Raw genomic sequence first — 22,869 nt, 5'->3', positions numbered from 1 at the left:
AAAATAACCTCCTGTTAGATGTATAGGGATTCTGCACATCAACATTTCACATTGAGGAACACTGCCAACGAAAACTGCAAGCACGTACACTTCTGGAGCACATTTTATCAGTGACAGGATAAAGGCCTTATGCATACATATAAAACCCAATACTTACAGATGTCCTTCTTGTGAACTGCAAAGATTTTGGTGGCAAAAGCAGCTCCATAAATGTTGTTTGTGGTTATTGTCACAGTGATGGAGCTCTCCGAGACTGGAATCTCTACTCTTTTCTGCCTAGTTTTAATACACACTGGAGGGGGGAGGTCACTGAAAAGAGAGAGAGGATTAATCGGGTATTCCAGCTAATACGAAGATAAGACAATCCCAGGACACTAGTATAACACAAATTCTCCATAACGTAACAAAGAGAGCTCTGTGTCAAGCCCGAGAAAGATTACAGTTGCATGGGCTTTGGTTAATACCGAATTAACAAGCATTCCCTCTTCTTTCAAGTCACTTTTATCATAGTGGTAGACTCTGCACTAGTTGCATAATGCAGCTACAAAGTTGATAACAGAATACCTCCAAACGAAAACACACGACTTTTTAAGCAAAAGACACATTTCTGAGCCTGACATTTACCATGAATCAGAATTTCAAAAATAAGCAAAAACCAACAAAGCAAAACCCAACAACACCCTCTGTCACGTTTCCTGACTTCACCTCCCTCCTTTTCTTTTCAGAGTTATGGAACATGGATGCAACCAGCGTGTTCTCACATCTGTCTCCCCATTGCAGAATAAATAAAACAAAATAAATTTTAGTTTCCTTCTGCTGCTCAGCTAGTAGGAAGAGAGTAGGAGCATAGGTGAGAGAACCATTCACACAGTGCTCAGGGCAATGTGATCTGGTCTTTGTCTAGAGGCTGTAGATCCATACAGAAACAATAATGGATAGGTCAAGTTCCTCTGCTCATAATCATTGATATGTAACTAGAAAGGAAAACGCTGTGGAAAAATCCAAATCTTCCTCTTGGGGGAATGATGGGAGGAAGGAAAGGAAAGAGAACAATGCCAGACTTCCTGCGGAGGGACTATTACTCACTTAAGAACCGGAACATGACCCTGGAACTCCTATCTGCTGAAGTCAAGAGCTTGGGCTGAACTTTAAAGATTCATGCAAAAGGCTGCACTAGTAAAAGCCAGTGAAACTCAAATGCTCAGAGAGGCTGCTTCTCCTCTGTTACAGAGATGCTATTAGAGAATGTCTGGGCAACTGAAACTCAAACTCTATTTCCCTAAGGGATATCCTGAGCTAAGCCAAGTCCTCAGTCTCTGTATTTCTGGGACCCAAGCCTGTCCTGTTTTGCTAAAGAGGAATAGCAACAGTTACCAGGTTATTCTTGTTTAGAGGGCAGAACCTCACAAACTCTGCACTCCAAAACTCTGCCTACACTGTCACATGCACATATGTTGTATGGAAGTGATAGCTGTCAACACAGAAGGAATAACTAAACACAAAATCAAGCATGTAGGTGGAAAAAGTGCAGCCAAGCCCTGGGACCCCAAGGACAAGTTTGGGTTGCCTGAGGATTTACAGGAAGACAGTACAAATATCTGGCCTGGGGGCAGGATCAAGATGCAAAAATTCCCTAGCACATAACAAGTATTTGGCAGATCCACAGCATGCAGATTGCACATGTAGTTCTCATTAGTGAAAAACATACTGAAGTTGTAAGCTTTTTAAGTGTTTCTTGAAAACTTTCAGCTCTCGTATTTTGGAAGGGCTAGTCTAAATGTGGACTCACTTCGATGTTTCCTCTGACACAATGATCTCCAGACAGCTTAAAATTTATAAAGGTTATAAGACAATCATCAAGAGATTTTTTATGTTTTTCCACATGTGAATCTTGACACTTATGTCATGTATTCTACCGCTTTGGCCCACAACACCAGGATTTGCTTCTTCCAACTATCATTTCCTTTTGGAATGAACCTGGTATGAAGATGTCCCTTGTGAAAACTTTGAGCAAGGGCTAGGCAGATACACAGAGAACTCTGTAGAAACGAGAGCTTCTTCCAGCCCTTTGAAGAGAGTAAGCAGCAGATTTTGGCAGGAGAACTGTTAGCGTGAAACAATGCTTTGCCAGAAGACCTGCAATTGCCTGAGTTAACAGTGCCTGAAGAGAGCACCACCCAAGGATAACTGACCAGGAGACGCTGGGAAACAACAGCATCACATATTCCATGGGCAAAGACTGAGGAATAGCTAGACTTTCATCACAGTTTTGCATTTTTCAGTTAGATACACATAGACTTACCTGGTGGCATAACAAAAATCAGTTTGTCCATATCTTCCTTTGGAAGAGACATTCCAAGTACAGATCATTTTGCGTAAATTGTGCGTGATACATTTCAAATTCTGTGGTTCCCCTGGAGAACCTGACATGAGATATGAACTATATAGTCAAAATTGATCAACTCTAACACAAAAGTTATTGCTCATACCAATAGCCATTCTTTTTCCTTTTTCACTGCATGTATTTTTGGCCACAAGCTTAAAAGCTGGTGTATGATTTGTGTGCCTGATTAGAGGAAGGTAGAGACTGCCAGAAGTACCCCCAAAATGGATTTATATTAACGTATGTAATCACAGGCAGCTATTTCTTTCCACAATACCCATTCCAGGCCTTCCTTAATAAGCAGGCTGTGGGCCAATGGTAAAACTGCAAGCCTTGATGACAAACTTAATGAGCTTTTTGCTCTCCTTCACCACACCAAGGGCAATTAATGATAACACGTGGAACTGTTGCAGGCAGCTGACACATACAGCAAGAACATCTCAACGTAGACATTCACACCAACAGAGGATGCAGGCGACCAGAGTTATGCTTCGGAGAATTTAACACTCAATTTTGCTTTGATTTACAAGATGTTCCCGGATGCTGGAAAGCAGAGATCAGCCTAGCAGTACCACTATCCCTAGGATGGTGTGGGACCACAGAGGTGACAATTTTTGGATGTATAAGTATTAGGAATGCAATATAACTTATTGGTATGGGTATACAGGCTACAAAAAGAAATCAATTAGTGTATTATACCAAAATACACTCACCTATTTCTTGACTACATATTAAGCTTGTTAAACATAAAATAGCTAGTGCTAAAACACAGCGAAGGCTTGAATTCGTCCACATTATTTTACTGTTTGTTCTCAGAATGGCAGCTTCAAGCAGGAATAAACATCATCTTCCAACAGGCTGGTCAATTCTAAAATAAAAACAAAAATAACCTTTGAAATCCCAGAGCTGGTCCTTCACAAATACCATTTTTTGTTCCATCTCCTTCTTCTTCTTTAATACTTTCCTCAGGCCCAGTAACTTCTCTATTTCTTTGGCAAGCAAACTTCGTTCACTGTCCCAACCGCTCCTTGATGCATACTTTTTCAGTGAGGCATTTCAAAGATAACCTCAAGAATCACACACATGTAAAATTCAACTGTACACAGACCTCCTTCAGGGCTATTTGAGGCTATAACAGAGTAAACATGGCAAGGTATTCTTCTAGAACAGGTCTCTCCAACTTAGATGAAAGGTAACATTCACAAAGTGTCCTAGGTACCATGAATGCAAGTGTCCCCTGCTTTGGACTAAGGTTTAAGGGTACAGGAGAGACTGCCTGCTTTTCTTTCCCCTCTCCTCACTCTGCATATTTTTGTTTCTCAAAACTATGAGAAGACTGAGAAACTGCAGAGCTAGACCTGGTCACCCAAGACATTCAATCCAGAGTTAAATCATAATTTCTGAAAGAAAAAAGGTCAAAAACTGACAGTCATTTCTCTAACTCTGGATTTTTGTAGCTGTAAATATAGACCTTAAGGTAAAAGTCGTCCAAAATATTAGTTACAGAAGAGGTTAAAGTGTTCTTTGAAGATTAGTGGATTGCATGTTTTCTGAGTAAAGTTCCACCATGCAGCAGGATCTGAGGAACACATACAGTTCCACCCACACATCAGCCAACATCAGGCTTTGCTGTCAAGGAGAAGGCTCACCCGAAGGCTCAGCCAATCCCTGGTGTGTTGCTCCCCAACTACCTGAAAGGTTGTACCCTCCTGCAATGACCATAACCTTCACGCAGCAAGGGGTTCTAGTACAGTGACAAACAGCAGCAGCAGAGCCTTTTTCACATAAGAACACAGCAGAGCCAGCCTCTCCCACAGAGCAGTTTTCTAAGGCAAGGTCAGGAGCCTTCCCGCTGGAGACTTCTTTTAAAAGAAGCAGGCTGAAAGAAACTTTGAGTTTTAGAAGTCTCCTCCAAAGCTACACATATATCATTGTCAGGAAAAAAAAGAGACTTTGTCTAAAAGCCTCCTTAATTTTAAGGATACCTTCCTTGAAGAAAGTCTTCTGCATCACTAGGAGGATGCTCCCTCATCCCTACTTTGGCACTTATTTGTGCCTTATTTTCGACTTTGCCTTATTTTCTTAGCTTTTAAAATGCCTTCCTGATCACAGTGCTGGGAATGCCTCAGATACTCTTCTGCCTCTCACCAATTTGTTGTCACTGTGCTAGGACAAACGTATCAGCACTACTTAAATAATCCAGAGCTGTTTACAAAGGAACTGCTTCTCTCTCTTTTTTTATGCTGTCAAGACTGAGGGAAAAGCCCTTTAATATGGGAACTGAGAGAGATGCTAAAGTAAACGTCAGTGTTACAACTAGAGGAAAGAAAGAGACGCTTACCAAAACAAATCAAAACAGAGTAAATAGCCTTAATAATTATTTTATCTTCATCGTGTTTTTAAGCCAGCTGAAAAATTAATCAAAAAGCATAGTAATAAATTTAAGTCATACTACCCCACGATACCTCAAAACCTTTTTATATATTCCAAGCGATAATATCCATGTCCTGTAACTTTGTTAAAGACCAACTGTCAAGGTTAACAAGTCGACATTCCGGACGGGTCAAGAACCTGCCAGCATTTAAAACGTAATACTCTCCAGACCAAAAGACACCGTTGCATGTCTCAGGAATTTCGTATCGTATTTGTTCATGTTACTAATGAAGATCTTTGAAATCAGATCCAGGTTTAACCTTTGCTGACAAGCCTCTAACTTCATCAAGAATGATGTGAAGCCCTCTCACATACACTTGGGAGTTACATGAGCAAAATGACCGATTTCCGCTTGATAGATATATGCAAATTATAACTGTTTGTGATTACTTCAGTTCTTCAAAGTACTTCAGCACTTAAAAGCCCATGTCTGGTTTGCAGAAAAGCCTATAACCAGAACCTTAAGTTTCACATCAAAGTTAGTTGACAGTTAACAGAAGCCAAGGAAATAATAAAAGAAGGGTCAAGCACTGATAGCACTTAAAGCAAAGGAATCTGTACACTGTGAAATTAATTAAATCTCAAATCTGTCACTTTCTAAATACATATCTGTACCGAGTTGTGCAAGATCTGCTTGACCATGCAAAGGACCAGGTTTCTCATGAAGATCTGACAAATGTGAATGAGTGAGTAAGTGCCTGTGTCTGTCTGTGTCCAAGAAAAACTTCTGCATAAACAATACTTACTTTACCAACTAGTCCCCCTACTGTGGAAGTTTTAAGAGTAAAATGGTAACAGTGAATTACAAGAAAATAGAGTCAAATTGAATTCTCCTAAGTCAATGCCACAGTTTTAGCTTCCGTTTCAGAGCCAGATAGTCACCGAAGGGAACCTATGTACTCACATGCGGAGCACGATGGAAACCACAAGCTTTCACAAGACGCGTAGGCTCCTTGGCTCTTATCTTCTCATACACATTTTATAGCTTATTGAAAAGTTGGCAATTCAAAGACTCATGTCCTATAATTAATGCCATTAGTCAGGAAGAAAGATTCCAATTTATAGCCCTATTTTAATTATAAAGTTACGAAATAATTGAAGTAAGTTTAAAATAGGACATTTACTTTCTATGGATGAAATCTGCCTTCCATCATCTTAAGACTAACCCAAACAAAATGCAGGGGGTTTCCTTACTCTGGAGGGATGTAAGAAGAAAATCTTATCCTCTAAGCAGACATACTCTTAAAATGGCACAACACAGGGGTTAGGGATATATTTTAGGACAAGAGAGCTCAGGAATGTTGTAGAAGAAGGCAAAGTTTTGACCAAGGCTTGCTGGAATGCAATAGGAGCCGTTGCTGCTAAGTATAAAGGTCTTAAGGTTGCAAGGTTTTATTTAAAAAAAAAAAAAAAAAAAAAAGAGAGAGAGAGAGAGAGAGAGAGAGAGAGAGAATGAAGGTCTCGAGAGGTCAACCCAATCTCTCTGCCAGAAAGAGCAACTGCAACTAAACCATTTCTAACAAAAGCTTGTCCAATCTATTCTTAAAAACTCACTGACAGGACACCCCATAACAATCTCATCTCCCACAGCAATCTATTCATGCCACTTCACCAGTGCTATTATTGCTGCTCCCAGTGTGCTCACAGCTATCCCTTGCTCCATTTTAAGGAGCTTTGTCCTACCTCCAGCAGACAAAGTAGAGTTTATCATCTTCTGCCTTGTAGCAGCCTTTTATACAGAAAACGAGTGACACCATGTCTCTACTAGTTCCCCCTTTAAAAACCCCGTATTTTCCCCCACTGTTTCCCAGACCCAGTTATCAATTTCTGATCATTCCTGCACCGCTCCTCTGAGGACCAAATCTGGTGTCCTTATCTTTGACATATTTCTCCCCGTGAAGCCTTGAACAAAGCAGCACGAGAGACCTTTTCTAAAGTAAACCTATGCACAGTGTATGTTTACACATCCCATGCCATACTTGCTTTTCTTTCAACACGCAGACTTTGTTGACTCAATTTCAGCTTGTGATCCAGCTGCAGATACTTCTGTGTAAAGTGGCCACATAGCTATTTAATTAGATATTTCAGACTCCAAACTGATCAAATGGGCCTCAAGTGCGCAGCCCTCAGCTGGGTCTGCAAACCTCCTGAGTTTGTGTGAGCGCAGTTGTACAGGAAATTCATCTTAAAGAACTCGCCTCAAAAAGCCTTTCACTTTTGAAATTTTAAAACAAGGAAAAAACTTCCCATAAACCTATGCTAAGGAGCAAGGGCAGATGTGTATTCAACAAGTATTTGCACGCAAATTAATAACATACCTACAGCAAAGGTATGTCAAGCTTCAGTACATACATGTCCACATTTAAGAGCAGCTGCTAAAAATAGGTTTTCATAATAACTTTGTTGAAAGCTACATTAAGTGAAGACGTTTGAATTCTGCTCAGGGCTTTATGGTGTGCAGAGGAACTGACCCTTCTCCCTCTGGTTAGGGAGAAGTCACTCTCAATTGCTTTTCATGGCGATAAATTAGCTTAAGAACAATTAGATTCATATCCTTAATCACTGCAGCCAAAGGAAGGTGACCCCTATTTAAAACAAAACCAGAAAAAGTGCGTGCACACACACACACGGGAAACAGCCTCGAACGGCTCAATTCAAGCTGTGGACTTTTAAATCACTCTTTTTAAAATGACTTTTAAAGATGTTTTGATGCATACAGGGCACCTAATGGTGGATCAGATAGACAAGAGAGGAAAAGTATTCCCACATGAATAACATGTTCCCAGGAAAACATCTGTGGGCAACTCTCCTTCAAACCTTGCCAGCTGCAGAGAAGCCTGAGGAGTCTGCGAGAGGCTGAGAAAACGGGCGCTAGCGGTGTGACGGTGACATGCTGAGCCTCTCCCGACCTCTTCAGACTTAACCTCTCACAGTCAAAACAGAAGATAACGAGAACCTCTCCTACCAACTATGTTTTGTATTGTGTATTTCTTGGCCTGATTCCTTCATATCTTTTGCAGAGCACAGCTGACCAAATGCTTGATTCTGTTTAAAGAAAAAAAAATAAATACATAAAAATTATTTTCTTAGGCAGTTGTCACAGCTTAACTCTCCAAGTGTAAAAGTTTTCCAAAGCTCTGTTAAGTAATTAAAAAAAATAAAAATCTAGTTTTGAGTATTCTGGGCTCTGAATGTACTTCATTGTGCCTGGAAACCACTTTGAAAACAAACAAGAGAGATAAAAAAATGAAAAAGTTTTTCTGACCTGCTTTCTGCTGGCAGTCTCTTCTGCCAACTGCAGCCCTCCAGATTTGGTTTTAAAAGCCTATGAATTGAAGATCAACAGCCACAATTTTCACGCCTACTTTGTGTTCCACAAGCAGATATCTAAAAAGAAAAATTTAAAAGCTCAACTTATACAAAAAATTCTGAGAAGCTGTAAGTGGAGGATACTGGATGAGACCATGAAACCACTAAAAGCATAGGTATTAAAAATAGAAGAAATTTGTCCTTCCGTAAAATTTCTCAAGCTACAATTTACTTGTTTTTCCCCTGCAACTAAAGGTTATCATCAGACTAATTTACCACCTAATGGAACATGAGAAGACCTCAAGGAAAAGGACCATGCAGCATAGCACCAAGAACTGTGCAGGCTGATGCCAGGCTGGATTTTCAGAGGTATTGAACAGCCATCATCCCAAGTGAAGCCAGCCAGAAACACAGGTGCCAAGTCTGTGCCAAAATTAGGAGCTTATTATTCAAAGAAAAATTATTCTACTTATTGGTTGGAGAATGCTCATTTTACTTAGCCTCGGCCTTCTTTTGAAGACAAAGATATTAGTTTAACCTTGAAAGTCAGAGCAAACACTCCTAAACTCAGACAAAAATGCATATATCACATTACACATCTTATTATTGCCAATAGAAAGCTTCCAAAAAATTCCCCTAACCAAAAGCCCATGCCAGAAGTACACATTTCTGGGAAACAAAGCTAATTGCCAATACAGCTGACAGTAAAGGCAATGAATACAGAAACAGAAGATGAACTGGCTTTCTTCAAAACTGCTTTGCTGACCCCACAGCCTGTCTTTGACTCTAAAGCTAACTGAGTAAGAGAAAAATGAAAGTAGAATTAGTAAGACTTATTCGAGGTTTTTGGCTGTTTTTCAATAAAGTGCATTCTTCCACCTCCTTAAAAAAATTCCCCAACTTGAGACAAGGATCACTCTTTAGTAATCTAAAGGCAGGCTTTCCCTCTCCGTTTTGTAACATGGCAGTGATCCATGTTATAAAAGATAAGCAGGACATGAGTCACTCAAATGATTTATAAATGGAAGCTGAATCCCATTTGGGAATCTGGCTTTCTCCAAATCTGAGGAATCAATTTAAAAATCAGCTATTCCTCTTGCAGAAAGCTGACAGCACAATCCAGGCTGCCTACCTGCCCCGGTGCACCCTCTGATGCACACAGGAGGGGAAGGAAGCAGAGAGGGAGGGTCACGGTATCACACAACAAATACACACAGGGGCAGATTTTCAGTCCTTTGAGGCAAACCGCTTTTTTTTTTTCTGCGAAACACGAGTAGAAAAACTCCCTCCTCACTGCTGCCGGACAACAGCATCGCCCCGCAGAAGCCAGGAAGGCACCGCTACCTTGCGGCAGCCTCGGGCTGCTTCTGCTCTGCAAGGTGAAGCGAGATCGCAGGGTGCAACACGCAACCTCAGCCGAAGGACGACGCCTCCGCACGTCCCTTTGGAAAGCTCCTGGTCACGAACCCCATCTCCAAAGCCAAGCACTTCGGCAGCAGATTTTACCAACGCGAACAGAGATGAGCCCCAAAAGGAGCAGCTCTCGCAGACCCCGGGGCTCTTAAACACTATGGAAATACAAGCTGCAGACTGTGAAAGCTGGCCCCCGCCTCCAGGCAGCAATTAGCATGAGAAAGCAGCCTCACCTGGCAAGAAGAGGCACAAAACTCATTGAAACAGGGGTACTGACCTGGGGAGGGTGCTGCCTGCAGAACATACACCGGACATGGGAGAGAAAGGTTTGAAGTCATTTGCAAAAGAAATTTTTGAAGTCACTACTAGTCTGTGCACCTAGGTACCATAATTCACGGGCAATTTTAGGAAAGCATTTAGTACAGGGTGGACAGTGCAATGCACGTACACATACATAAAGTCGGAAGCATAAGGTCTGCCTTTAAAAGGAAATGCAAATATTCCGAAGAAGCATTAGTCAAATAGTTTAATCATAAAAAATGGCTACAATATTGAAAAGGATTTGGAAAATATAGTGTAGGGCTCATTCAGGTTATTCATGCTTTTAACAAAAAGAAGAAGAAAAAAGAAATCTAAACAAACAAAGTGGCTTAAAGAGAGGCTTCAGAGAAGCAGCTCTGCCAGACCTGGAGAGAAAAAAGTAAAGTGATGATGAAGAGGCAAGCCAGTCAGGCAGACCAGTGTACGAAAGGGCAGAGAAGAGTCACTGTAGATGTCTTTTTTGGAATATATTTTGCACAGTTTCTTTTGTTTTCGCTGAAATTTTCCTGTTTTCAATAAATGTGCGCTCCAAATTGGGAAGTGATAGGCTTACTGGAATCATTTCCCTTGCCACGCCTTGCCCAGAATATATCACGCAGGAGCGATCCCCAAACTAGCCATTGCATTTGATGCTCCCATAGTGAGATTTTCAGAAGTAAAAAAAGACACTTTCAAAAGATAAATGGTTACCTAACTCTCTGAGTTTGGAAGTCTGTCCACACTGATCAGCCACCAAGCATGTGGGCAAACACAAGCACATCCATCACTACCCAGCACATAGCACTGCCCTCCAGATGGTAACAATAGAAAACAAACTCTTCTGAGAAACACAACCCTAATACTACCAAAAATAGATGAAATATGTTTGGGGACAGCTGACAGCCTGTTTGTGCTTTATTGCTGTTATATATTAGCCAAATGTGAATGCAGATTGGCGCTTACCCCCAAAGCCTTATTAGACATCAGAGTGGGCACGCTTGATAGAGAACCCTGGATCGCAGTCTAGTTAATGGGCCAGCTTCACTCTGCAGCCGTTATCCTCAGTAGGTCTCTCCACCCAGCTGTAGATTTCCATAAAGATTGTAAAAACATCATATTTTGAGACCTCAGCTCCTTGTCCCGAGCGAACTGAACCTGGGCAATGTGTTCAAGGGTTATTGTGGGGGTAAGAGGACAGATGAAGCATTATCAGATATGCCTGACTTCCTTAGGAAGTCGGCTCTAATTAACAAGCACAGATTCTTCTCCCATAAAGCAACAGAAGGAAAACACTTAATCATCTGAACAAAGAACAAAGCAAAGGGTTGAAGAAGGTTAAGGGACACTATGGGCCAAATGAGAAATTTTTATCTTCAGGGGTACTGTGCTGTGCAGTAGAAGGAAATTGCTAGGAGTCATTTACATACTATTATTTTAACCCATTCAGATTTTTTTTTTGATATTTAGTACAACAGCCAAATTAATACTACAATAAGGTGAAGGATTCAGCTGATGTATTTGTGTAAATCTGATATAGCTACACACATTTCCTGATATGCTTGAATTTGGTGACCTCATGGTCACACTTCCTTGAATTCTTGCACTTCACAGCACAGTACAGAACAGGCACACTGACCAAAGGCACACAAGTCAGATTACTTCACGTTTACAAAAATGCACCTTATCATGAATGCTATGGCCATCCACTGCACCTTTTCAGTGCTAACTTTTTTGCAGTTCATAAATCTAGAGTCAAATAAAATTATACAGATAAGGTTTTCCTTTTCTCTGGTATACTACTGCACTTTACTGATATGTAGCTGACAGAAAACACAGACCCCAAATTCCAAAACATATTTCATCTCTTTGGTAATGCTAGGAGTCTGTGCAGTTCCGAGGATAGTGTATCTTCAGAGGAAATTTTATTTGCCCGCACTGTCAGTTGTGCTTTACTCAATGTGAGGTTCAAAGCTCAGATCACCCTCGCTCAAACTTTGCAAGGAGGGCTGCAAGAAAAAAGCGCTCTTCTTTGGGCAAGTCATGTATCTATATAATCCTGTCCCTGCAACCTCCCTTCAGTTCATATGTCATTATGAACTGATAAACATTAAAGGCGTTGGCCTTATTAATGAAAGATTTCATTTTCCTTTATCGGGTAATGTGTAAAAATTTATTTTGAACTATATGACCTTTAATCTTCTTTCCATCACAGGAAAAGCCTATTTAGTTTTATAAGAGAACACTGGTAACTATTGAAGCAATTCCAAGTGTTTTTTTTAAACAACCGACAATGACCCGAGGTTGGAATTATTCTTTGTTTACAATGAAACCAGTGGTATTCGAATTATTTTTAAGGTACAATGAACTAAATCCAAAGAAAGTTTGGCTTTGTGGGCATGAACAGCATATAAATAGATCAAATGCTGAACTGTGGCTTTCACATTAAATAATATATTGAGAATAACGAGCAACAGTTATGCAATATCCTTTTAGTGTGAATGTTTAAGAAGTCTTCAAGAAATGAGGGTCATTTACGAGAAATACATTGATTTTTTAGTAATCGAGGGAATGAGTGATTCCTGAAACTACAGATCTATATTTTCTGATAAATTCCCATTGTATTTATCTTTCTTGCAATTTTAAAAGCTCTCGTGCCCTGCTGTATTTCCACCCTTAATAAGTACCAGACATGTCACTTGAAGACATACTGCAACGTGTTACCACGTCTAAGCCACCCTTCTGCTCCGATGACTGATGCCTTCCTCTCCCCTCCACTCCCAGGCTGGCATTTAAGTGCTGCCGTTCCTCCTCCAGCCTCACCAGAAAGTCCACAACGCGTTACGGCGTTATCAGAACAAGCCTGCCCGTGCAGGGTCACACAGCAGTCAGCACAGATTTGAGAACTGGTCCTCCTTCACACATGCTCTCTCAGTTAGATCTTGTTCTTCCTCAGCCTCTCATTCTCAGCCTCTACAGGCATTTCCTCCTCCTAAGGCGACAAAGTGCAGGGATTTATCTTAAGCACTCAGAAATACAGACATTGACTTGTACAACCGAATCGCCCCGGAGCCAGTCTCTTTCTCAACTGACTTTTGCAGACCCAAGAGAGACCACCGCCGCGCTGCGAAGGATAAACGCCAACTCCCGCACTCGTGCGCGCGGCCACGGCTGCTGGGACTCCGTACCCGTCGGCTCTCGCCCGCCGGCCCGCTCGCTCCTTCCCTCTCGCTAACCGCAGCCTGCGGGGAGCCGCGGGGCCCGGCAGGCACGCGCGCAGACCAGACCCGGCTGCCGGGAGCTCCAGCGACCCCCTTGTCCCCCCCGTCCTCCTGCACGGGTCCCCAGGCCCCGCAAGGGACTCGCGGGCCACTCGCAAATCAGCTCGCGCAGCTGCAAAGCGCATTAAAATACGCAGATCCATTCAAGTTCTCCTTTCTGTCCCTCTAATAGATTTTGGCATCCCCTGAGCACAGATGCCCCCAGTAATCTAGGTTTAATCAGTCCTATACAACATTCCTAGTTTTCTACCAACATACAGCATGTCCTTAACTTTATTGCTCTAAATAAAGTCACTGACTATAATGCCAAAGGCTCAAGATGCAGTTGTTTTACAATTAAATTCACACCTATTTTTTCATGTCAAACAATTCAGGCTGACTATTCAGGTTAGGCATAATCTTGTTTCAAAACTGAAAGCATGCATAAAAGCTCAAGTTTTGTTTTCGCAAGATGACCTCAAATTTTATGCAGCATAAACTGAGAACTCTCGGTCCACAGAGCAAAGAAGATGCTAAGAAATTCCTAAACTTTGTTTTGAATACCCCGAACAAGAAGACTACATCTTGTCTGTTGACTAGAATTACTTAATTTAGAAAGTTTCTTGATTTTGCGTGACACAAATAAATTAGTAGCTCTTCAGTTTTTCATAAAGGGTCTCTGCTACAGAGGACCCTGAAGGGGATCAGACCTCTGAGCAAACTCCGAACCATTAAGATAAAGCTCAACAAAAGGAAGGAAGCAACAAAGATCTGGGCATTTTAAAATAACAGGTAAGAAGACTGAGATGTATCATTTCATTGCTGTAAAATAAAGCAATGTTTTTCACCACGGGTTTAGAACTTAGCAAACCCAGTCAATTGAATGCCTGTAAATAACACACTAGCAAGTGCTGAGACAGCAGTGTCTGTAAGGCTAATGATGCTGCATCTCATTTAGAACTGAAAGCAGCTCACAGAAAATTGAGACTGCTACTAATAGGGCATAGTGAGTCAGTTCCACAAGTTTCTCCTGACCTGATTCAGACTTAGAATAAGAAACAAAAAAGAAATTTTCAAAGCTGCTACTGCCCTTCATCTCATGTCTTGGCATCACTTTCATGTGACAATCATTTTGTCATCTGTAACCAGGACCTGCCTCTTTTCCCTCAATCCTCCTTTGAAAGCAAGATTCTTCTATCAGAGATGCCTTTTTCCCCACCTTCTGAAGGATGGGTAGAAAAACAGGGGTGTGTGCAGGGGGAAAGCAAACATCCTTGAATTTTACACACAGAAACCATTCCAACTTTGCTATTTTTATTTAACAGGGCTCTTCCTTCCTGCTATTATTAGTAAATCTCAGCGTTACTTCTCTCAGTACTGAGCTGGCAGACGATGTACAAAAGAAGACGGATTTCTTACTGATTAGCTTCTGTCTGCAATAAATCCTCAATACCTACACATTGGCATGGAAACATCTTTTCCGGTGGCAGGCTGTTCATCACATTTTTCATGCGTTGTTGCTGGTACGCTTAACTTTTTTGTTTCACGGCTCAGCAATGAAGCAGCTATTGTTTCCAAACTGCTGAGCAAGTCTGACTGTGGGAACGAGAGACGTGCGACAATTTTCAATGGTCTCTCTGGTGGCTGCAAAGCGAGGTGGCAGGACATGCGTGGGAGATGGAGGGGCGAGGGGAAACCTACCTCCACACAGAGGATGAAGTTAATTCATACAATTACAAGAAAGACACATTCTGCTTTATTTTTAGTTTCTGTTTCAGTCTCTTTTTCCTCAGGAATATGTTTGTTCTTTATGCACTTCATCAGGTCCCATCAAATATACAATGTATGACTCACAAGGCCAAGCATGTTCTTATTTTCTAAATCCGGAGATTTGAAATCTGCAAAACCTCTGGTGTAAGTTTGATGGTATTAAATGCCAGTATCTCACAATTTCTTTTTCTGTTGCCAAATGCTCTTCTACAAGGTCTTGTACCAAACTCAACAGAAATCAAGTTCTTAGAACCCACTTACCACTTAGAAACACCACCTCAAATGCCTTTGGAGAGTACTCTGCCTTTCCCAGTTCTGCAGTCTTGCATACTGAAGAGCTATACACTGGATCTCTATAAGGATTACATTTGCACAATATATTTAAATGAGCAGGTGTGTGCCTCAGGGCATAAATATTTGACTTTAGAACATTATATATGGAAAGTCTTTGTGTGCTGCAGCAGAGGAGATTAAAAAGATTAGAGCTCCATATACGTACCAGGAATGTACGTGACAAGTATCCAAGTATCTCAAGAGAGGCTTTTTTTAAATGAGAAAGCAAAAAAAAAAAGGAAAAAAAAAAAAGAAAACACCACACTCCCCAAAAACCCCCCAAAAAACCCTGAACACTCAACTCTCATTAACAGTGGTAAAAATCAATGCATATTACTTCAAAAGGAAAGATCAGCTGAACAAAGTTGTTAGTAATAATGGTTAAATTCTTATTAAAGTCATTAGTTCAGGCTTAAAGGTTTGGATAGCAACATCTTATTTCACACATCGCATGAAACAGGCAGTTAACGCTATCAGAGATCACCTGTGCCTGCTGCAGACGGTATTTCAAAGCCATGGAATGCTGTTTGCAACCGTGCAACTAACTGATTTATGCAAGATAACAAACCTCAGTAACTACATACATACACACACTGTTCTTAAATCTGCAAACATGTAAATATATCACTAATTTTATTTCATGAGTAAAAGTATGCATGAACTTACATTTGCCACTCTTGGCAGGAGCCCAGCTGCAAGAGCCTGTGGCTGGCTCAGTCCTTACTTAGTCTTCAGTACAGGAGAACTGAATGCTCGCATGGGTAGTCACATTAGGTACCTAAATTTAAAAGATGCATATATCATCAATGGGGAAGGTTGCTCCATTAGAGGATGTTTCAGAAAAGATGTGGAACTATATGTACATCTTCTGTGTTTAACATGCAGAAGGGAAAATTAACACTATTTTGCTCAGAGACTACTAAGGGCATAATTCTACAAGCAGTTACTGTAACGCTGAGCACTTGCTGCCATTATTGCCTGCAATAAGCATTGCCCAAACTGATCTCCAGTCCAGAGTTACCTACTGATCAGCAATACAGTAGGGCAAAATGATAATAAACAAGAATCTTTTTTTTCAGGGACATGTTCATTGCATGTTAACACCAGCTGCACCACTCATTAGTTGAAATATGGGGAAGCAGATAGAAAACCTTCAAATTTATGAGTTATCACAACTCAAGTAAGTAAATGTATAAAAGCTACTGAAAATAAAAGTCCTCCCAATGTTATCTCTTTGGCAAGGTAACAGAAGAAAGAGATCTAACAATGCAAGAGAAAAAAGTAAATATTCATTAGCAACAGAAATGATTTAATCTGGTACAAAGTTCATTGACATGCAGAAACAAATGGAGTAGAGCAGTTCAGGTCTGGGAGACAGTTGGCTGTTGCAAAGCCTAAAGCAATGCAACTTTTTAGTTTACTGAGGTCCTCAATTACCTACACGGAGAAAGGATTTTAACACAGCCCACGCAAAGATACAAGGAAGAGTCAATGCCTTAAGTAAATCTTAACTAAAACTAAAAGTGCATAGTTTTAAAGTAAAGGTAACTACATATTGGCAAAATTTTTCAAGGATGGGAGGAACTGCTTGAAATCTTAAATGTAAGACTGGATGTATTCCTACAGGATTTCTAAACAGGGCCCAATGTAGGAATTCCCAGATTATTCTTGGGTTCACTTTACATCAATGTCAGAGTAAACTATCATGAAAATCCTACAGATCTTTTAATGTTTTAATGCTTAAGGAAGACAAAATACAGAGGACCAGCTAACACTTTTGAGGTAAGATGTAAAATAAGGGTTACATGACAGGTTGTTAATTTTACATCCAGACTAATCCTATCATTTGAAATAGAATGTGAGGTTTGGTCAAAAATATCTTTTTTTCAAAATTTCCTAGCATTTCAGAAAATAAGTAGATCAATCACATTTAAATCAGAGGAGAAGACTGTTCTATATTGGGAACTGTGATAATATTATTCTAGCAGATGAATTATGAGTTACGTGCCTAGGGACCGACATACTGAAGATTTCTTGTAGCCATGACCTTTGGAGGAGTACAGAGCAGGGAGCATGAGAGGGAAATGAAGAGGAATAGGTAGACTCTAGGGAACAGATATTTTTATCCCCAGAACCAGCAGAAATGCTAATCGAAGTGAAACAAAAAAGTGCAACATCTATGTCCGTATCACACACACAGTATTTGGGGGCTTGTTACACATAACTCAAGACAACAGTGAAATCTACAACATAAATAAATCAGTTTCTCTCCCTAGGATTAAACATTAACAACTTATTTCCTTAGTTTTAGCTCCAGTGTGGCTGTAAAACCTCAGAGGTCAAGCATCTCTTTTGCCACAAAGTGCTGAACTTGATCCAAAATATGAAATATTCTGGAAATTAGTTGTAGTTGGAATACATACAGCTTACATTCACCTTTGGCCTTCAGAGCCTGCAAAAGCCCCAACTATAGTACCGACCACTATAATTCTCCTCTGAAGTTCATCTGACTTAAGCAGCAATTTTGCCCTGCAGTATTATTAACACCAATTATTTGAAAAGATATTTGTAGCTCTGTCCTCACACATTTTATAGCTAAGAGAGACCATTAGATCATGCAGTTCAAGCAGGGCACGTCCATGGTCAGCCATATAAACCGGGTTACATCACATGATGAGCAGCTGAGCTGTCCTGGCACAAGAGCTTCTTGGTGATCACTTAAGTCCTGATCTGAATAGAAGCAGGACTGCAGCACTAGTATTTACACTAGTAAATATTAGCAGACAGCCCTAAAAGCCCACTACCTGCCCAGGCCAGCCCCACACTGACAAGAGCCATGATCATATCTCCCTCTCCTCTGGGACATCAGGTTATGTGGGATGTGCAGTGCAACCCTCAGACACCCGAGTGATTCGAAATGCAGCTTGTAAGGTTACAGAAACGATGCATATCAGAGATGCCCATGCTGCTGGTAGACTGTACTACAGAGGTAACTTCACCCCCAGCCTAAATGCTACAGACTGGTTTGTTTCATACTGCTTGTGACCAGCACACCCAGATATACACTAGCCCAGTGACCACTTCACAGATAATAGCCCATGTCACCATCTGGCTCCAAGATGATTTTTTAATGTGTTCCCCAGTTCAATGTGCCCTAAATAAAGTGAAATTTATTTTTAAAGCTTTAGGCTGGAAGTACATTGCATGCCCAAGTGCACAACACAAGGGGCATTTAAGGGCATGAAGTCAGCTGGGATGGAGCTAGCTTGCTCTGCTCATGGTGCTAGCCAAGCTCACCATAGCCCATACCCACGCCATCCTGAACAGAGCTTTAACTATGCTATCCAGTCAGCTCAGGCTGCATTTCCTCCTGGAGGAAAACAACTGTTTCATTTATGGAGCAAAACCACCTTAGATGGCTGAGGCCCAGAAACAAAAAACAAGTAGCACCTGAGCCAGACTGACAATGAAAACTATCTTCAGCCATCTCGGATACCTGCATCTTTACTTCAGCTTGCAGTAACTTGCATAATAAGGATAAAGTCCATCAAGTATACGAAGCATACTTCTAGCATACTTCTAAGTCAATGTTTATCAACTGAAAAAATAGTACAAATTGTTTTATATAAACTTCATGATTAGGCAATACAAACTACTAAGCTACTTTGCTATCAAGTTATCAAGGATCAGCTGATATTACAAAGCTATTATCAGTGCAACTATAGCTACAGAGCAAGCACAAATACACTTCTCTATTTTAGGAATACACAAACATTCTGAAAGAAAGTACTTCTGACCGTAAAGATCATCAAAATGCTATAAACTCTAGTAAGTTGTATTGGCAGACAACACTGGCACAACGTTGCTCATTAATAAAAAAAACTCACAAAACCTAGTAATTTTCTAACCAATATTACTGCATCAGTGAAGTTTTTTGGCTAGCCTGGAAGATAGTGAACACGTAAAGGCAATCCAAAGAAAGCCCTCCTGCAGTTTCCTGAGATTTCAGGAAATTTCAGCTGCCTGAGGCTGGCTGAAAGTCTGCACTGTTGTTTTGCAGGAAGCAGCCCCTGAATTTACGGTTTTACAGGTGAAAAAGAAATCTCTGCTCCCTGGAAATACGCGGCCCAAGCGAGGGGGAAGCCATCCCGCTCGCAAGTGCTCCCTTCACCCCAAGCTGCCAACACAGGCTGCCCGTCCGCTCCTGCAGCCTGTTCTGTGGGTCTGATTTTTTGCATGGTGGGGAGTGAGGCAGAAAGAGAACGAGCAGGGAATTGGTATGGTGCTGTCCCCGTTTCCATGACACATGCTTTTATAACTTGTGCTCCCTGAGGTAAAAGGCATAATTTGGACTCAACAGCTGACAACTCAGCAGTTCTCTGCCTGGCAAAGCTGCTTCTGTTGTAGCAACAGTCTTTGACATCCCTCCAATGCCAGCTCCAGACAGCATGTGGAAAGAGGAGGGGAGACATATGCCCTTCAAAACCTTACACCCTGACCAACATTCATGCTGAAGGGCTAGGAGCTATATTTAGTCTAAGCACTTTCTCCTTGCAGTAAAACTCACTACCAGGAGTGATTCCAGAGGTAGCAGCAGGGAAAGGGAGACAGCAGCAAAGTGGCAAAAGTCCATGCCAAGCGTTTCTGGTTCTTGCAGAAGTGCAAGGGCCTTACAGAAGCACAATGGGAGAGCTCCAACAATCTGTAAAATTAGCAATTACAAAACGTCTGGGGAGGGAGGACAGCAATGATCAGCAAAAAAAAAAAGTGATGCATAAGAAAAACAGTCCCTTGGTATTCTGCTCAGTGTCAGTACAGAACCACTAGATACCTTTATCTGTCAATCTACAAATTAGTAAGGTAGAGAAACATGGGAACCTCGGTGCTTGCCTAGTGACTGGTATCCTAGCCTCCCTTCCTCCCCCAAAGGCAGATAAGAAAACAGCTCTTGCCATCTAGGAATTTATATGGCCCCTATCATTGCCACGTTAATGACTCTGGAAGAGATCCGCCTGATTCTGGAAGAGATCCATGGAGACCTTTAAGCACCTATAAAACCAAAACTTTAGATACTTAAACCTAAAACAAAGATGCTTCTAACTCCTATTTAGCTGCAGCTTAGTATTACTGGCAGAAAAGACAGAGGTGATGATAAAATTCTGGCGGCACCAGCACGCACAGATGCAGGCAGCCTCGGTTTTAGCAGGGCCAGAACACCTGCAAATGCTGGAGACCCACAAAGTAATTGTTCCCTCATCTGCTGATAAAACATGCACAGAACACGTCACACTCACATCCAAAGAACTAACTTCCACAGAAAGAGCAAAGCCATTGCTTTTTGAAGACATGGTCAGAAAAAGAAAGAAGTTGTGATGCTCCCCTTTCTAAGGCAGTGCACTCACTCCAGATGTGGGAAATATCTCCGACCCTCCTGGAGACTACTCTAAGTAACAGGTAGCAGACCAGTTGAGAAGGATCCTTCTCAACCCCTTCTGCAGATGGCATTTCCCTCCGTGGCTTAAGGAAGACTCTGTCCTTGTGGCCCTGTGTCCTTGCGAGAGGGCACTCGCTGGCAGTGAGGGACCACGGCTTCCAGGCCCGACTGCCAAGGATTATCTGTATCTTTCATGTGGAGCAGTTTATGGAATGAAATAAATAAACCAGCCTTGGGGCACACAGCACTATCACCTCTCAATCCATACCTAAAAGAAAGTAGCTTCTTATCTTTAGGACAGAAATTCAACAGCCAGCTGTCAAAGAGGATTCATAACCAAATCTCAGGGGAAAAGATGCACCAGAACATGAAACCATTTCACTAATTCTAGCTCGTTATGGTAACAAGAGGATAAACTGACTTTCCTACCAGTTGTCCTTTGCTTTGTGTGCACAAACCAGTGCCTAACTTGCAGCTGTAGCATCCCCTCTTAAAGGCAGCCAACCGTATCTTGCCTTTAGCTCTCAAGCCTTTCACCTACCAGAGTATCTTTAAACCTTCCTTGCCAGACCTTTCCCTTCGCACTGCTAAGTAACGTCTCTTCACTTGAATCATCTCTGTATTTCAACATTAGTGTCCAAATCCAGGACTCTGGTAATTTTATTATAAATGTTTCCTAGATCAATTAATATTATTTAAAACAGAACAAAACTCATTCCAGAAAGTTTCCTGAGTTATTATTTTCTGTTTTCCTTTCCATTATTCAAAAGCTACTATTCAACAGCTGTAATAAAGCCCATTACAAGATAACATAAGCAGTCACTTAAAAATGTATCGGATAATTTTTGTTTTCATCTAACAAATGTATCAACACTATTTAGATTACACAACAGGAATAACTGAATTTACCATCCTCTGCATTCCTCTGATCACTAGCACAAAACGTAACTGGAAAAGAACCTCATGTACCTGGTCACATCATCTACTGAGTCATTTGCAGAAAAATATAATCCATCTGCATCAGCCTTGGTAACATCTTGCACTCCGCAAGACAGAATCAGTATTTATAAAAATCGAGATTGTTTAAGACTGCCAGACACTTTTTTCTGGAAGGACTGCTTCATCTTTCACAGGGGATTATTACTAACATACATTTAGCTTTGTGTTTAAATACATCATCTTCTCATGTGGCACAAAACTCACTGTCAGTCCCCCTTCGGATAAAATAATGTAACTCAAACAGAACCATTTTCAATGGATTTACATACTGTTCTAGTGCTACATATGGACATTTATAAATTCAGGCAATTTTATTAATGTTACTGAAGCCCTTAGTATCTGTCTGAGCCATGCAGGATCTTGAAACAGATGTGACCTTACGGTAACAGATCCTAACTCGTCAAGAACTTGAAAATTAAAGCCCCATGAACTCAGTGTTAAAGCACCAGCAGCAGCTTTACCACCTGTAAAAACAAGTTTATCACTCTTTCCTGGAGAGCTTCTCCACCCAAACAGCTCTTCATGTCTTCCACAATCCTCAGCAAGCCGATGAGAATGCCCCTGCCTAAAGGTTAAGTCTCTCCCTTTCCTCAGCACACCTGTAAAGGGATTTGATACAATCTAAACTACTTGCCACTGGTTGCTGCAAGTGACTCAAAAGGTATGTTCGGAAAGTGCACAATGGAAACTGTTATCACTTAATAATGCTGATAAAACGTTGAATCGGTGAAATAGTGATAAGATGAAAGGATGCAAAGACTAAGTAAACAGAAAGGAAAACCAAACAAAATCTAGTGATTGCTGACTGCCTAAAAGCTATCCTCTAAACCAACTCTAAATTAGTGATTTTTAAGCTTTTGATTTGTGGACTTCCAAAAAGTCTTCCAGTTTAGATACAGATCCCTACAGACCTGCAGTCTGCTGACACTAGGCTTCCTTTTCTTAGTGGCCTCAGCAGACCTCTCAGAAGAAACTCGCAGACTCCTACCTAGCTAATGATAGGTAACTGCAGCTGCAACCAGCCATGGACACGGCAGTATTCATTTTGCAGATCCGCTCCTTGCCCTCCTGCTGTCTGTCCTGGATGCCAACCTTTCCCCTCATCAAACACAACTTTTGTTTTGATCTTGATTCACATTGGGCCCAATCAAGAAGTGCATGCTTGCCTTCCTTTATCACCGAAAACATACAGAAATCAATGCTTACCTTTATCAGCAAAAACCTACCGAATACAATGG

At 41.2% G+C, this 22,869-nt stretch overlaps 1 protein-coding gene across 4 annotated transcripts in view; it reads right to left on the bottom strand.

Annotated features, from left to right (window-relative positions):
- LIFR (LIF receptor subunit alpha) overlaps positions 1-22,869 on the bottom strand; it is a 54,596-nt gene that overhangs the window by 30,311 nt on the left and 1,416 nt on the right. The window contains exons 2-5 of one of the 4 annotated variants that reach the window (XM_062600625.1): positions 15,865-15,976; positions 3,097-3,251; positions 2,303-2,423; positions 158-309 (exon numbers count right to left, since the gene is read on the bottom strand). In XM_062600625.1, coding sequence (XP_062456609.1) covers positions 158-309; positions 2,303-2,423; positions 3,097-3,178 — 355 coding nt within the window. In that variant the 5' untranslated portion in view covers positions 3,179-3,251; positions 15,865-15,976. Of the gene's footprint in view, positions 1-157; positions 310-2,302; positions 2,424-3,096; positions 3,252-8,081; positions 8,099-10,801; positions 10,819-12,658; positions 12,739-15,864; positions 15,977-22,869 lie in introns of those variants that run through there. The other 3 variants (XM_062600626.1, XM_062600627.1, XM_062600628.1) reach the window with 3 other exon arrangements.

The sequence above is a fragment of the Rhea pennata genome, chromosome Z (genome assembly GCF_028389875.1).
Source record: "Rhea pennata isolate bPtePen1 chromosome Z, bPtePen1.pri, whole genome shotgun sequence".
Classification (NCBI taxonomy): domain Eukaryota; kingdom Metazoa; phylum Chordata; class Aves; order Rheiformes; family Rheidae; genus Rhea; species Rhea pennata.
Note: the sequence above shows the minus strand (reverse complement) of the source record. Positions and strands in the feature narration are given on the sequence as shown.